At 48.7% G+C, this 15,762-nt stretch overlaps 1 protein-coding gene across 1 annotated transcript in view; it reads right to left on the bottom strand.

Annotated features, from left to right (window-relative positions):
- Positions 1 to 2,852: 2,852 nt before the first annotated feature.
- Positions 2,853 to 15,762, bottom strand: part of TKTL1 (transketolase like 1) — a 31,586-nt gene continuing 18,676 nt past the window's right edge. The window contains exons 8-13 of the mRNA XM_058535002.1: positions 11,411 to 11,567; positions 9,179 to 9,309; positions 7,058 to 7,141; positions 5,139 to 5,235; positions 4,887 to 5,006; positions 2,853 to 3,739 (exon numbers count right to left, since the gene is read on the bottom strand). Of these exons, the coding sequence (XP_058390985.1) occupies positions 3,567 to 3,739; positions 4,887 to 5,006; positions 5,139 to 5,235; positions 7,058 to 7,141; positions 9,179 to 9,309; positions 11,411 to 11,567 (762 nt within the window). The 3' untranslated portion in view covers positions 2,853 to 3,566. The remainder of the gene's footprint in view (positions 3,740 to 4,886; positions 5,007 to 5,138; positions 5,236 to 7,057; positions 7,142 to 9,178; positions 9,310 to 11,410; positions 11,568 to 15,762) is intronic.

Raw genomic sequence — 15,762 nt, 5'->3', positions numbered from 1 at the left:
AGGATTTCTGAATTCCAAGCCACTGTTTTTTGATCCCAAGCATGGCCTGGTAGGGCATGATACTACAGTGGTGAGGTAGAAGGTACTCGGCTCACTTTCTCCTGGCAAGTGAGGCCAAACCTTGGCGAGTGTGTCTGTGGGCGGGCGTGCAGTGGGTGGAGAACTCAGCTCTCAGACTCCTCTTGCTCCAGAGGTCTGAGTCTGAAGAGGAACTCTGTTCTGCATCACTTTCCTTTCTTTTAGGAGTCCAGGAGGGCCTGGGCTGCACACCTCCAACCATCTCCACACTCACCTTCCCTGCACCCTACTCCTCCACCACCATCACAATCCCCACCCCACCCCACCCCACCCCAGCATCCCCTTCTCTCTGGCCATACCTCTAATCTCTACCGCCAGTTAGCCTGCAGTTATGAGGAGTGCCCCTGTCCGACTCATTCCTGGGGGCCAGGGCCACAGCCCGCCTTTGTCCACATGTGGGCCGAAGCCCTCGGAGCCAGCTCGGCTCCAGCCTCGCGCCCGCAGGTGCTCGATCTTCGGGGCGTTGTACCCCACGCTTGGCGTGGTGCAAGCAACGCTGATTGGCTGGGGCCCAATGAGTGACGGGACAAAACCCAATGACGTGGCCCAGGCCTCCGCCCGCGCGTGGACTCGGCGGGTCCTGCGCGGGTGGGGTGCGGGCCGGCGCGAGGCTGTGAAATGGTGGGTAGAGGGTGTCCCAGGAGGGCACAGGCAGTTCGGAGCGGGGTGCGAGCAGCCAGGGCTGCAGAGGAGGGGAGGGCTGGCCAGGGAGGGGAAAAGCGGGGCCCATTCGTCTCGGAGGCCCGCACAATACAGCAAGGCCGGGAAGAGGCTGGGGCGTGCGGAGGGCCAAGATCACGGCTAGGGAATAGGAACCCTCCACGAAGGCTGAGCAGCCCTGAATCGGGACATTTCCAAGGTACTTCTAAGATCCTGGCCACAGCCGTATGAGATAGATACTATCACCATCATCAGCACCATCATCCCCTTTTACAGATGAAACAAACTGAGGCAAAAACGGTTACCCTGCCGCCACCACCCCCTCAGCCCCTAGTAGCCCACCTGGGGATTAAAGGCAGGCAGCAGGGACACCCGAGTCCGTGAGTGCCGCTTCTCCACGGGAGGGAATCAGAGCAGCAAGGACACATTCAGCAGACTCAGAGGTGAGGGCGTCAGAGTCCATGGCTCCAGAACAATTAGCAACATTCGGATGTAGATCAGCGTCTACCCGTTAGAAGTGTGCCTGCCCCCATCACCTTGGCTACTCTGCACTCAGGAGCTATAGCTGGGCCAAGCTGGCCACAGGGCCACTCCCTTCTCAGTGTGATCATGGCTCCTCTCAGCCCCTATTACTAAATCGGTCCTACTGTTCTTGCCCAGCACCTGTGGGCATTTGAATCAGGGATATTTGTTGCTCCATTTAGGCTGCCACAGTGTGCTCAGGTGCACTGCTCTGTTGTAGGTATCAACAGACAGGGCATTTTACACAGGTGTGTAAGCTAGTGTTTTGCTAGTACATGGTCACACACACTGGCTTGTCTGTGTTCATAATGGCTTATCTTACAGTTTACAGTGCTTTACAGATGTCACAGCACCTATTCTCTCATTCACTCCTCACAAAATTGTGTTTAAACATAGTCACTCACAACTGTAAACAGGATTGCAAGACCCAGCAATTCCACCCCTAGGTGTATATAACCCAAGAGAAGTGGAAATATACATCCACTTGAATAGGAATGTTTATAGCATTATTCACAAGAGACAAAAAGTGAAAACAACCAAAATGTCCATCAACTAATGAATGGATAAAACGTGGTCTCTACATAGGATGAACTATTATGTGGCCATAAAAAGGAATGAAGTTCTGACACATGCTACAATGTGGGTGAGCCTCAAACACATTATTATCCTCAGTGAAAGCAGCCAGACACAAAGAGGCCACATATTATATGACTTGATTCATCTGAAACGTCCAGGATAGGCGAATTCAAAGACAGAAAATACATGAGTGGCTGCCAGGGACTGGGAAGGGGTGCAGGGTTTCTTTCTGGGGTGATGCAAATGTCCTAAAATTGACCATGGTGAAGGCTGCACAACTGAGTATACTAAAAACCAGTGAACTGTACACTTTAAATGGGTGAACTGTATGGAGTGTGAGATACTTGAGGTAAAAAATTTTTTTGCTTATATGCATTTTCTCAAGTTCCTATTATCAACTTTTTACAAAAACATCAACTGAGATTTTTAATATTTTTGTATTTTGATACATTTTTGTATCAATTATGTCAACTATTTGTTTTTAAAAATATATAACTTTGTGAAATCTTATGAAACAAGCACAGCAATTATCATACTCATTTTACAGGCCAGGACACCAGCTCGGTGATTTAGAAGGGCAGGAGCAGAATGAGAAGGCCTTGAGAAGGACTCTGAGTTCCAGGCCAGTTCTTCAGTCTCTACCACACATTCTAGAACAAAGACCCCTGATGACTAGTTAATGAGGGCAATAAAAATAAGGACCATGACATACCAGACACATCCAATTTTAAATTTAGTTTTGAAGCTCGGACCCATCTTCATCTGGCTGGTACTTGCTTGTAATCCAGCCACACGATTTATGTGCTCACAGCTGAAAGGAGGAGTCGGCTCGAGGATGGCTTTTCAGGCCATACACTGTCCTCTAGCGGTGCATCTCCCGGCCAGTACCCTTCCCCAGGTTTGCTGTTGGGGGACATGCCTCTCTCTCCTGGTTTAGATAGAAGTTCCTTATTTAGGATTTTATCAAGGAGAAACCAAATCACACACGCAAGGCACAAATAGAATAAAACAGCTGCTTTTTAAATGCTTTATTAACATTAACTGGTATCCTTAGTAGATGAATATAATCAAGCTAACAGTTTGGTTTGGTCACTGGGCAAATCAGATATTTCTGAGACCTCATAAGAGTGTGCAGTGTGGAGACTAGCTGTGTCCTCTCTTCACAGAACAGTCACTGCAAGCGGCACAGGACATCCTAAGAGCTTCTGCTGCCGTTCCACAGCCTCTGCACTGTAGAGGGGAGATGAAGGCAAACAGCGGAGGAAACTGCAGGGCAAGTGCAGTCCCACAGTACCAGGAAAGCTGCAGGTAGGAGGGCAGCACGGGGACTCTCGGACTGGGACTCAGTGGGCAGCACGGCACTCTAGTGCCACACAACCCGACTGCAGTCTACAATTAGATTCACATCGTCTTTACTCATGAGGTAAACACACCCAGTTAAGAAATGGTTACCCTATGTTGTTCCTCAGTTACTTGTAGTCTCATCAGAAAACTTGATATTAGGTGGTTGTTTTGTTAGCTATTCTGTCACTTAAAACCTTATAACCCACTTTAATGACTCAAAGATGAGAGTTACACTAGTACATGTAGTTATAGCTTAACAGGGAGGTAATTATCTTGCTTGCTTTTAAGAACAAAGCACAACAGTATAGATTTAAATGATGATTTGGCAACAAACATAAATGTAAGGCAAAGAGGCCAGTCTTTTAAGACCAAAGCCAACAGCTATTCTAGTTCATTAAAATAGATTTCACAGCCACTATGATATGTCTGGCACTGACTCCAAACATATCCAGCAGCTCACTTGGCTTCCCACTCCGAGGCACTCCTGGTGCTGCCAGCTGATGGACCAGGATGTCAGGCTCCATGGAGACAGCAGCACACACAGCCTCCCCGATGCCACCTGGGGAAGCAAGGGACATTAGACTCTGTTCTGGAAGTGGTTAGTCAGCCTTAAGGCTCCATGACATAGAGGCCTTTGAATTTGTTGGTTCCCAGGGTCCAATATTTTTCACTAGCCATTGATTCATGTAAATAGTCATTCCCTGACTAGCCGGAAGAGTTCTCATTCACAACTGCAGGGCTCCAGATTGCTCCCAGCCCTTGGGAGTGGGTGGCGCCTGGACAGTGGGCTGGTCCGAGTCCCCTACGCCACCATGACGCTTTCCTTACTGCTAAGGGCGGTCCCTGCGCCTGGACTTTTGCAGAACAGGATGGTTTATGGGCAGCACCTGCTTTCCTCGGGTAGTTGGGAAGTGTGGTGCGTGCCTGGCAGAGGGGTCCCTGCGTGACCAGCTCCCAATCAAACATGGGGCGCTGAGTCTTGAGTAGGTTCCCTGGGTCTCCAGTGATTCACATGTCGCTGCTAGAGAAGGGAGAGCACTCGGTGGGCCCCTCCCGGGAGGGGCCTAAGGCCTGGGGTTCTCCCCCACCAACCTGTGTCTTCTGTCCTCATAGGTCCCAGTGTGTGCCGTTCCCCTGTAATAAACCTCAGCTGTAAGGGCACTGGGAGTGCTTCCAGAGATCACCGGGGATCACGGGTGTGCTCGTGGGGCCCCTGACATGTCACCATGTGAAGCTCCCCATCCCCTCATCTGCCTCACCTAACCTTCCCAGGCCAAACACTGCCCAGCCCCCACTCTCCCTGGCACACACACACTTTTCTGCATTTGCTGTATTCTCTGCTTATAAGGCACTATTCCCACTTTTTTGGGGGGAGGGGCAAACAATCATTCAAAATGCCAGAGCAACTATGAAATTGTCACAACCCTGCCCTGCCCACAATGCCAAGTTAGACTCTCCTTTGTGCTGCCACTGGGCCACCCAGGGACCAGGCACTGTGCTGGGGACACACGACTGAGTATGTGCACGGCCCCATCCTTAGGGAGCCAGCGTAGGTGGGTGAGAGACCCCTAAACCGACACACTTGCTAAGGTCAGTCATAAAGGTCGTTGGGTGAGTGGCTGGCTGGAGATGACACCCAGGAGCATGGCATGCCTCCAATCAAGGAAAACGAAAACAAGTCCCACCAAAGCAAGGCTCCCACACACCTTCTGGGTAGTGATCCTCTACTGTGATAATCCGGCCCCCTGTAGCTTTTGCACTGGAGATGATGGTGGCAACATCCAGGGGTTTAACAGTAAACAGGTCGATGACGCGGACAGAAATATCTGGAGAGCAGTAATAAGCAGCTTGGTATATGAAGCAGACTTAGAATAAAAAGAACAATTGGGGCACAGAAAGCAGCCCAAGTCCTACCTCTCTCCAGCTAGGACTGTAACAGCCAGCAACAACCAACTGACCTTGCTTGCAAAGATCGTCGGCAGCTGCTAAGGCTTCATGCAGAGTAACTCCAGCTCCAATAACGGTGACCTTGTCGCTGTCACTGTGGCGGACGACCTGGTATTGTGCCCGCAAAACAAAAATGCTGTGGTTACTATCCACAGAGCGCATCTCAAAGTGGAGGACATTCTGCTACATGCTCTTCCCCGATCCTACTAATTTAATAAGTCACTATAAAAAAGGCTGAATCAGTGTACTGACAAAGACACATTCTTTCTGATAAACCTCACTTCATGTTTGGCTTACAAACTCATCTACCTTTCCTCATGACTGACAGTGCCAAATTACTGTTTTTATACAATACATATACAAAATGACCCAATTTATCAAAGAAGGTGGATTTCAAACTGGAATCTGAAAGGCAGAGGGCCAGAAGCAAGTTGTACAGCCAACGTGCTCCAGAGCAGGGACTCAGCCACTGAGGGCTCTGGAAAGGCACCACCTCTGGACCGCTTGGACACCTTGCTGGGGTAGGTATAGACTGGACTCTGATGATGAACATGTTAATAGGGGCTGTTTTGGGCATTTGTGACATTCTGTGCTAAGCACCTTGCATGCCTGAGTGCCCTGTCAGGCCCAAGTGTTACTGGCCCATTCTGCAGCTGAGGAAAGCAAATCTCAGAGCAGGAGGGACTTGTCCAGGGAAGGGCTGAGACCAGGAGCCAGGCCTGTCTGCCATCAAAGTCCATGCTCTCAACCCCTTTCTATTCTGCAAGCAAGACAGGGGTCCCTGGCCTTTTTTCATAGAGGTTTGTTTCCTCCAAAGCCACCGAACCAAAGGCATCTGGAATTATTCATCTCATCACTCTGTATAGCTTCCCTGAAGCTTAAGAAGCATGATCTGCTGACAGTGCAGATTATTCAGGGCTTCTAAGCCACTCCATTTTTTGAGAATGTCCTAGCCTTTTCATACGTGTACACACACACACACACACGTGTCCCCTTTGCAAAACCCAGCCCTCGAATGATCCATGCCATGCATATTACCATACACATTTTAACTCACATCCTTTATCATCAGGAAATTTACTTCATTTTCTCAGGACAAGGAAAATATTAGGGGAAAAAAAGGAAAGAAGAGATATGAGAAAGCTCCACGAACCACATGACTGTCATGGAGATCCCCAGCCCCCACCCCCGAGGCAAACATACAGCCTTGAGTTTAAATGTGTGAGTACAGGGAACAACAGAACCTGTAGTTAACACTGAAGGTGAACACTGCAGCTTTTCCATTCAGTGTTGGCCAGCTACCCAGTGGCAGGCCGTGGACTGTTCTGGATATACCTACTTTACTGCAGCACTAAAGCCATTCAAGGCTCAGACACAGTCATTCTGAACACTAGCAACTATGAATCCTAGAGCAGCCTAGCCCTTGGCAATCAAGTCAGATGTCACCTGTTGCTCCTTCAAGAGTGGCTATGGGGTGCCGGCCCCGTGGCATAGCGGTTAAGTGGGTGCGCTCTGCTGCGGCGGCCTGGGGTTCGGATCCCAGGCATGCACTGACGCACCACTTGTCAAGCCATGCTGTGGTGGCGCCCCCTATAAAGTGGAGGAAGATAGGCACGGATGTCAGCCCAGGGCCAGTCTCCCTTAGCAAAAAGAGGAGGATTGGCAGATGTTAGCTCAGGGCTAATCTTCCTCACCAAAAAAAAAGAGTTCAACAAAGAGAGACTCCATTGGGAAAGGAGGAAAGTTGAATTTTGGCTGATTTTGGTAGAATGGTCCTTCCTGAGGAAAAGCAGGCAAAGATCACGATTGTGTTTTTTAAAATGAGAGCAAAGAAAGGATGAAGCCACGACCTTGGGGACCCTGAGTGCTTGAGCACAGTTCTCTCCACGCAAAATGGTACCAGAAGCCACTGGAGAGCTTCTGGCCTTACCTTGGCCTGTCCAATCTCAAAGCTTTCTTGCGGGCTGTAAATGACTGCGGTCTCCGGTCGGCTGGTCCGAATGTAGCACATCCCCTAGGGCATAAATGAAAACAAGAGCCACAGTTTAGAAAATCAAACTAAATTTCCAACTAATAAACCTTAAAAACAAAAGAGGAGGGGGGAGGAGGACTGAACAGTTCTTTTTACTAAAAATGAAGCGTATGGGGCCGGCCCTGTGGCTTGGCGGTTAAGTGCGTGCACTCCGCTACTGGCGGCCCGGGTTCTGATCCCGGGCGCGCACCGACACGCAGATTCTCCGGCCATGCTGAGGCCGCGTCCCACATACAGCAACTAGAAGGATGTGCAACTATGACATACAACTGTCTCCTGGGGCTTGGAGGGAGAAAAAAAAAAGGAGGAGGATTGGCAATAGATGTTAGCTCAGAGCTGGTCTTCCTCAGCAAAAAAAAAAGAGGAGGAGGATTGGCATGGATGTTAGCTCAGGGCTGATCTTACTCACACACAAAAAAAATGAAGCGTACATTTTGGAATAAAGGATCAATATCTATAACCCCTGGCAAACAGGTCAGGTCTCACCCTATCAGTTACTACTGAGCCAGGCAAAAGCCGATGCAGGACCCTGGCAGATGCTCTCAGTGACAAGCTTTCTATGCTGTCACATTCACTGCTTTAGGAAAGCTTTCTCAAATACACCTATTCTGTCTCCAGAAAACAAACTCATGGCAGGAGCACTGACTCATATTGACTAGAAAGCCCAGAACACAATGATAAACAATTGATTTTTGCCATAATAGCTTGTAATGCTTCATCCTTAGAAATACCTTAAGCACCAGAACATAAAACGACTATTTTCCCAATGAGAAGATGTAAATACTTTTTTTATGAACTTGAACACGTAAACAGGAGTATAAATGAATACTCAAATGTCTAAAGTACGTTTATTTACATACCTATTTAAATCAGACATTATAAACTAATACATTAATTTAGAAACACTGCTTTTGTTCATCCATTCACACATTATAAACCATTTATATAAGTTGGGCGCTCCATAAGTTCTGACAGAAATATATATCATGTAACCATCACTTGAATCTGGACAGCATTTGCACCTGCCCAGAAAGTTCTCTCGTGCCTCTCTCCAGCCACTCTCCCACCCGAGAAGCAATCTCTATTCTGATTTCTATCACCACAGCTTTGTTTTGCCTCTTCTGAACTTTCTATAAATGGAATCCTCCAGCACATATGAGATCGCTCTGTATATGCACAGGCATAAAACAATTTCCAGAATATAGTAAGTAAAAAAGCAAGTACATAGTAATTTGTACAGCATGAGCCCACTTAGGTAAAAAAAACTCAAAGAAATGTATGTCTCTAATGTGTTAGAAATGCTTAGAATGGAACTCGCATGACCCACCCCAACCGTGCCCAGGGTTGCCTGTGCAGGGGCACAGGTAGGTGCAGGGCTGGGTGGTGAGGGAGTCTGGTGACTGTTAGTTGGAGCGGTTAGAAAGGTAAAGATCCAATCCCCAGCCTCCCCTGCAGCTGGGTTCTGGACAGGAATTAGGTTGTCTCCATCTGATGCCCCTGCATGAGACTTCAGGAGGGGCAAGCAGGGCAGAAGCCATACTCGTGCCTTTCTAAGCTGTTTCTGAGGGCTGGCTGGGGACCCTAGGGTCTGTCTGCAGTGGAGAACCACTGGCCACTCTCCAGCTTTCTGGATGTCATGAGGCAGTGGTGGCAGCACAGGGTGTGTCTAAGGCCAGCACCTGACAGTTCACTGCTGGAGGCCACTCCCTCAGCTCTGCCAGCGGCTCCCTGTCCCCACAGTGCTTCCTCTTCTTGCACTGAGCCTTGCCCGATATGAGCCATCAGGTGTTGTTCAGGGTCTTTCTGCACTGTTTGTTGAATGATTTCATGTTCTATGTGCTTAATCACCTTTTTTGATAAGGGTTCTATTTTTAAAAGGAATCCTACAACCAAATTCTCTATAATGAATATCTATTACCCTTATGCTGAGAAAAAATGGGGAAAATCCAACCATCAGTACCAACTAGCAGCAGAGCCCAGAAGCATTTTCTGTCAGAACCAGTGTCCCCTTAAAAATACCTTGGTATTGGCCGCCAGGAAAATAGCATGCTCCGTCGAGACAGCGTCACTTGGATAGAAAACAGTGCAGTTGGGAACAGCTCGGAACATGGCCAGATCCTCCAGGGCCATCTGGGAGGGGCCATCTTCACCTGAGAAAGCAAAGCCACGGCCCAACAAGAACATGAGCAAGACCCAACTAGGAACCTGCCCTCTGCTGGATAAGCAACAGCACTTACTGCCACAGGGGGCCTACAACTGTAGCAGAGCCCTACAAAACCATCCAGTTCTTCTGTCAATATAATGCCTTATAATTATAACAAGCTGTCACACATAGATCTCCCTGGAGACATCACTGTGACACTCTGGGTTAGACTCCTAATTGACCTTCCAGATTAACATACCAGTGGTCTCTTCTTGGCCCTGACCCTTGCCAACCTTTGGTACTCCGTCACTGGGCACCGCTGTCTGAGGTGACTCGATGCTCTTCTCCCAGAGCACCGGTGGCTGAGTCAGCCCCACCAAGTCTCTGCCCCTGTCCTCTTCTCCTTAGGACGGTCCCCTCAGGCTCTGTCCTTCCTTTTCTGCTGTTCTATCTTCTCCATCAAGAGACTGGGGTTTTCAGATTGAAGTGGTCTTATTCATTTCTCAATGTCTTCAAAGTAGCTGAGCATAACATACCTCTGGGGCACACCTGGGGTGCTGTTGTAACTAAGGGGGCCTTAGGGTGTGTTTGGGAACAGAGTTTCCAGCCAGAAATACTGTGGAAAGAGAAAGCCCAATGTACACCAGGGTGGCCTAGTTCTTCCAGTTAGGAAGGGGACTGTCATGGTGCACAATGCCCCTTGCCTGGGACAACTGTCTAACCTCAGAAGCCTGGCTCCTCTGGGCTGGACCTAGAGCCACTTCATCACTTAGCTGACTGATTTCTTTTTAAATACATTTATTTATTTATTTGTTTATCTATTTATTGTGTGTGTGTGTGTGTGTGTGTGTGTGAGTGAGGAAGATCAGCCCTGAGCTAACATCCATGCCAATCCTCCTCTTTTTTCTGAGGAAGACCGGCCCTGAGCCAACATCCATGCCCATCTTCCTCCATTCCCGCCGCCACAGCATGGCTTGACAAGCAGTGTGTCGGGGCACGCCCGGGATCCGAACCCTGGCCGCCAGCAGTGGAGTGCGCGCACCTAACCGCCTACGCCACAGGGCCGGCCCCTAGCTGATTGATTTAAAACTTACACTGCACCCAGCCCCAGGCAAAGACCCCGGACCCCTGCCTAGGCCCTTTGCCTGGCCCAGCCCTGAAATGCTGCTGGCCCTCTTCTCCCTTCACTCCACTCTCTCCCCCTGCATCTGGCCCATCTGGAGACTTCTTAGCCAGTCTAGTTCTCCCAGGAAGTCCCAAAGATAACTCCCAAATGTGCCCTTCCAGCCCTCCCTTCCCCTCTTACCCAGCATTCTAGCAGCAAACGTAAGCTGTCACGTCTACCTAGATGGCCTGCCCTACCACAGGCACATCAGGCACCTCATCTTTCCCAAGTCCTCATTTCTATCATTCATGAACTCAATGACCTGACACTTCCCAGGCAAGAAACTAGAGACAGGTTTTGCTCTTCATGCAATTTCGGACTCCTCCATCTGTCAGCAACGTTGACTTCCTTCTTAAGGCTCTCTCAGATTCACTCTTATTTTCTATCCACTGCTAATGCACATCGTATTTCAACCTCTTTCTGGCTTCTCTACTTCCTGTTGTCTCCATCTAGCCCATCCTGCCAGGGTAATGCCCCAAGAGCAGCATTTTCCTCAGCCTCACTCCTCTGCATCAGGCTCCTCAAGGCTTCCCATTCTACCTGCCCAGGGTGCTCAGCCCAGGCAGAGCCCTGGGGCAGGCTGCACTCCTCACTTTCCTGTGCCCGTGCTGCTTGTCCCCACTTAGACTAAGGCGACCACGAGAGCAGAAAGGATTTCTGTGACACTGGGGTGGCCCAATTTGTACCCAGTGTGCAGCTCAACATGTAAGAGGCACTCAGGACAGATCATTATTTCTCAATGTCTGAGAGAGTGAGCACTTCACAGTAATATCGAGATCACTCAAAAGTTACCCAGGATGTCTGGAACTTTTAAAACACAACATGTCTTTTGTTAAAAGAGATTACGATATAGAATCCGTAATTGGCGGTTCAACCGCTTACATGCTGATCTTTCTCTGTAAAGGAAGAAGGCTATCAAGATGATGGCATTGAGAACTCATACCTACGGATACCCCGCAGTGGGACCCAATAAGGTTGATGTTGCTTTGAGAGATGGCTCCCATCCGGATCTGATCAAATGCTCGGGTCAAAAAGGCAGCGAAGGTGCTAGCAAAAGCAATGGTCCGACCACGGGTGGCACATCCCAGTGCCACGCTCACCTGCAACACAAAGGTCAATCTGAACATCCCTGGACCCAGTGCCCATCACTCCTCCCCGACCCCGCTTCCCTCACCCAGTGTATAGTGTGTGGTTCCCAGGATAATCCCTACTCCCCACACCCCTCTGCTTTGCCACCCTCCCAGGCATGTACCTGGGTAAACCCCAAACCTGGCAAACCCACAGCGTCCCCTGAACATAGAGGAATCACAACGCTGACTCGGCTCCTTCAAATCTAAGACGAGGAAGCTCAGGACACTCAAGGCTGCCCTGCAGTCCTCGTGAGTCTCCTTCCCATTCTCCTCTTCCCAAACCTTCTGCACCCCTTTCTCCCTGCCCCCTCACACGGTGCCCTCGCCTCACACATCTGAACGATGGAGGCTCTCCCATCTGCCCAACTGCCCCCCTACCCTGTGCTGCTAGGAGACACAGTGGCCCTGCACTGACTTAAGGCCCACTTGCCATGCTCAATCTTGTCCTTCTCTTGCTTTCTCAAGGGCATCTCCGCCTGTGCAATTATCCCTTCCCTCCTGTATTCAATTTGTCTCTCCCTTTCTCTTGGGTCATTCTCTCACCATTGGAACATGTGCTAGTATCTTCCATCTTCACCCTCCTAACTCCACTTCGTCCTTCCTCTGCAGAGATTGCCCTTCATCTATGTTCTCCCTCACAAAAGACTTCTCCCACCATCCTTACTTTCTCATTTCCCACTCTCTGCCCAGCCTCCCTCATCTAGCCTGCCAGTCCCATGAGGGACCTGGAAGCTGCCAAATGCCAAGAGGTCGTCTGACCTCCGTTTGCATCATATTTGACCTCTCAGTAGCATTCTGCACAACAGATCTGCCTCACTGGACATTGCTGCTCCTGCCCCTGCTGCATCTGCTGGAAGGCACGCCTCTTCCGCCTGCCGCCTCCTGCTGGACTGAGTCCTGGGACACCGGGTCACACCCTTCCTCATTTGCCCTTCTGCTGGGAACTCACATGCAGTCCAACTGCCCTGACTCAGAGCCGCATTATGCTAATAACCCATGCTTTAAGTCACTATTCCTCACCTCCCCAGGAACACCAGGCTTCCAAAGGGCACATGGCCATGGCTGGTTTCAACGTCAAGATCCTTGACTCCACATTGGTCTGCAGGGTAAAGGGCCTGTGGCTTCCTTTCCCACTGTGTCCCTAACAATCACCTTCCAGCAACCTAACCACAAAAAGGCACTCTCTCACCCACCTAAATCCTACAGTGGGGCAACATCCTTGGAGCGTAAAATCTCCAGATCAAAACAAAATGGACAATTTTAAATAACCACAGCAGCACTGAGAAAGTGAAGGACTCAAATGATTGGATAAATTCTTTTGTAAACCAGGTGTTTTCCAATTCTTTTCTTTCAACAAAATTGAAAGAGAACCTAATGGAAATGTCAACTCCTTACAAATAATTTTTCACAAACAACTTTAAATAAAAGACTACTGTGTGGTTTTTGGCTTGTAACTGGGAAGGAGTTCAAAGAATTGAATGACAGACATTCCTACACAAATCCTTCCATTCCCATCAACTTCAATTTACGTGAATAAGGTTTCTTAGCACTTACGTCATGAAAATACGAATAGATTGTGTTCTGAATCTGTCCTAGTCAAGCTATAAATATACTTATCTATCGATAAACAAGCTAATAATTATAACCCTAGCTCAATCCAGAAGAAAAAAGTTATAATTCTCCAAGGCCTATGGACATAGGAAAATCTTAAAAAACGATCAATATATATGCATATTTTTGTTGCAGAGAAGAATAGAACTATCAATAAAAGGCTTTCATGCATAAAAACGTTGGGGAAATAGAATAAAAATAAGAATTCAAGTACAAAAGGGGATTTAATTTCTGACAAAGACAGTCTTCATGTAATCTTTAATTGGATGATTTGAATATTATAAGTGTCACAGGGCCAGCCCCGTGGCTTAGTGGTTAAGTGCGTGCACTCTGCTACTGGCAGCCCGGGTTCGGATCCCGGGCGCGCACCGACACACTGGTTCTCCAGCCATGCGTCCCACATACAGCAACTAGAAGGATGTGCAACTATGGCACACAACTATCTACTGGGGCTTTGGGGAAAAAGAGGAGGAGGACTGGCAATAGATGTTAGCTCAGAGCCAGTCTTCCTTAGCAAAAAGAGGAGGATTAGCATGGATGTTAGCTCAGGGCTGATATTCCTCACACAAAAAAAAAAGTGTGACAGATTTCAATATATGGGAAATTATATCCTTTGTTTGCAACTACTTAAATTTGTCACAAAAAATTTAGATGTTAACTTAAAACTAGGCAGAAGGATACATAGTTTAGAAAAACACATTCAGCAGTTTGAAAAGCAAACCCATTTGAAGACAACTGAGCTACCTATTCGCCTACCTGACCCCCTGCCCCACCATGTCTAACAGGTACCCTGACCCCCAGGGCCCAAACTGAGCTCCGGAAGCGACACCACTCTGCACCCAGGTGCTCTGGCCCACGTCCTAGTGCCAGCCTTGGTTCCTGACCTGACCCTCTACACTGTGGCCTCCTGCTGGCTCTCCTGCCAAGGCAGATTCTCCATGAGTCTCCTTCTCTCCAACCCCACAGCTACTGTCCTGGTCCAAGTCACCATCTCCTGTCACCACCTCCTCACATCCCTCAACAAGCTATTCTCCACACTGCAGGGTTCTGTAAAACGCATCATGTTGCTTTGCTGCTTAAAGCTCTCCAGTGGTTTCCCAGCAAACTGCAAGAGAACCTGAGATGCTGAAAGTGGCCCTTAAAAGCCCCATATGATTTGGCCCCTGGCGACCTTTCTGAGCCAATTTCCTTCTGTACTCACAATGCTTCTGCCACTCTGCCCTTTCTTCTGCTCCCTAAACATCTCAAATCCTGTGCCCTATGCTGGGAATGCCATCCCCCAGATCTGTGCATGACTGATTCCTTGTCACTTAATTCTCAGCTTAAATGTCACCTCTTCCAAGAGGCTGTCCCTGTTAGCCCTAGTCATGCTCTTACTGTAGCCACTAGTTTCACCACGGCAGTGGATACTACCTGCTGGCCACTTCTTTACAAGTTTTCTTCCAACTGTGAGAACACATCATTAGGGACAGAGTATACGTTGCTGACTGAAAGAATCAATGGGTTGGGGAGCAAGCTTTTTGAGAGAAGGCTCAATTGAGAAAATTATGGATTGTGTTTTTTTCCATCCAAAATGGAAATAGCTTAGTTAAGACCCACAGAAAAATGTACATATTCTTAAAATTGCAATGAGCTACTTCACTGAACAGGAGGGCTTAAATTCACCAATGACAGGCCAGAGAAGCACCATGAGTGAACAAGGGGGCCAACTGTGGACGCCCGTCTAAATAGGGCCCTGCTTGGCTCCAGCCAACTGGTGCCAGGAGGGAATGCTGTCCCAGTGTTGCCAGATCTTCCCATTCTTCAAGAGAATCCCGAAATTTGGATTCTATATAAAATCTGATTTTTAAAAGCTGGCAACTAACCTAAAAAATCTGTCAATACTACTTGTTCCAAATAAAATCTCTCTGGTGGTCACGTGAGACCTGCTGGCCCATAGTTTTCTGGCCGGTGCTGTTTCTGGCCTCTATGATGTGAAGATAGATGTGTACTGTCATCTGCACTGGCACAGAGCTTTAGAAGTTAAGACATTTACTCATATTAACTCCTTTCTCTCTTGAGAGGGAGGTGTGTGGGGATATGTGCGTGCATAAGAGACTCCCTACATTAATGTCACTCCAGGGAGAGACTGAAACATAGATAAGCAGAACAGTTTTACCCAAGGCCACAGCTCTATTGGCATTCTTGAGGCTGCAATTAGTGCAACATTTGAAAATCTAGGTTATATTAGGCCCCATGCTACAGTGGAGAGGTCCCTTGTAGCTCTCTCAACCTACTGACCTCTGGGTGGCTGCAGGATTGCCTGGTTGTGGGCTGGGCTGGGCAGAAAGTCCAGGGCCACCTAGAGCTACTAGGGAGCTCAGATGCTTTGGGCCTGGAGGCCCAGGGTCAGATGGCTGTGGCCCTCGGCCTGCTGCCCTCAGCCTGCCTGGAGAGAGTGCCAGGCAGTCCAACATGCCCCTCCCAGCAGTCCCAGAAACCACCCTCAGACTCCGCCCAGCTACTCTCTACCTGTTTCCCCAGAGACGTTTTTTTCTCCAGTTTCTTTGCCTTT

This window comes from Diceros bicornis, chromosome X (assembly GCF_020826845.1).
Source record: "Diceros bicornis minor isolate mBicDic1 chromosome X, mDicBic1.mat.cur, whole genome shotgun sequence".
Taxonomy (NCBI): domain Eukaryota; kingdom Metazoa; phylum Chordata; class Mammalia; order Perissodactyla; family Rhinocerotidae; genus Diceros; species Diceros bicornis.
Note: the sequence above shows the minus strand (reverse complement) of the source record. Positions and strands in the feature narration are given on the sequence as shown.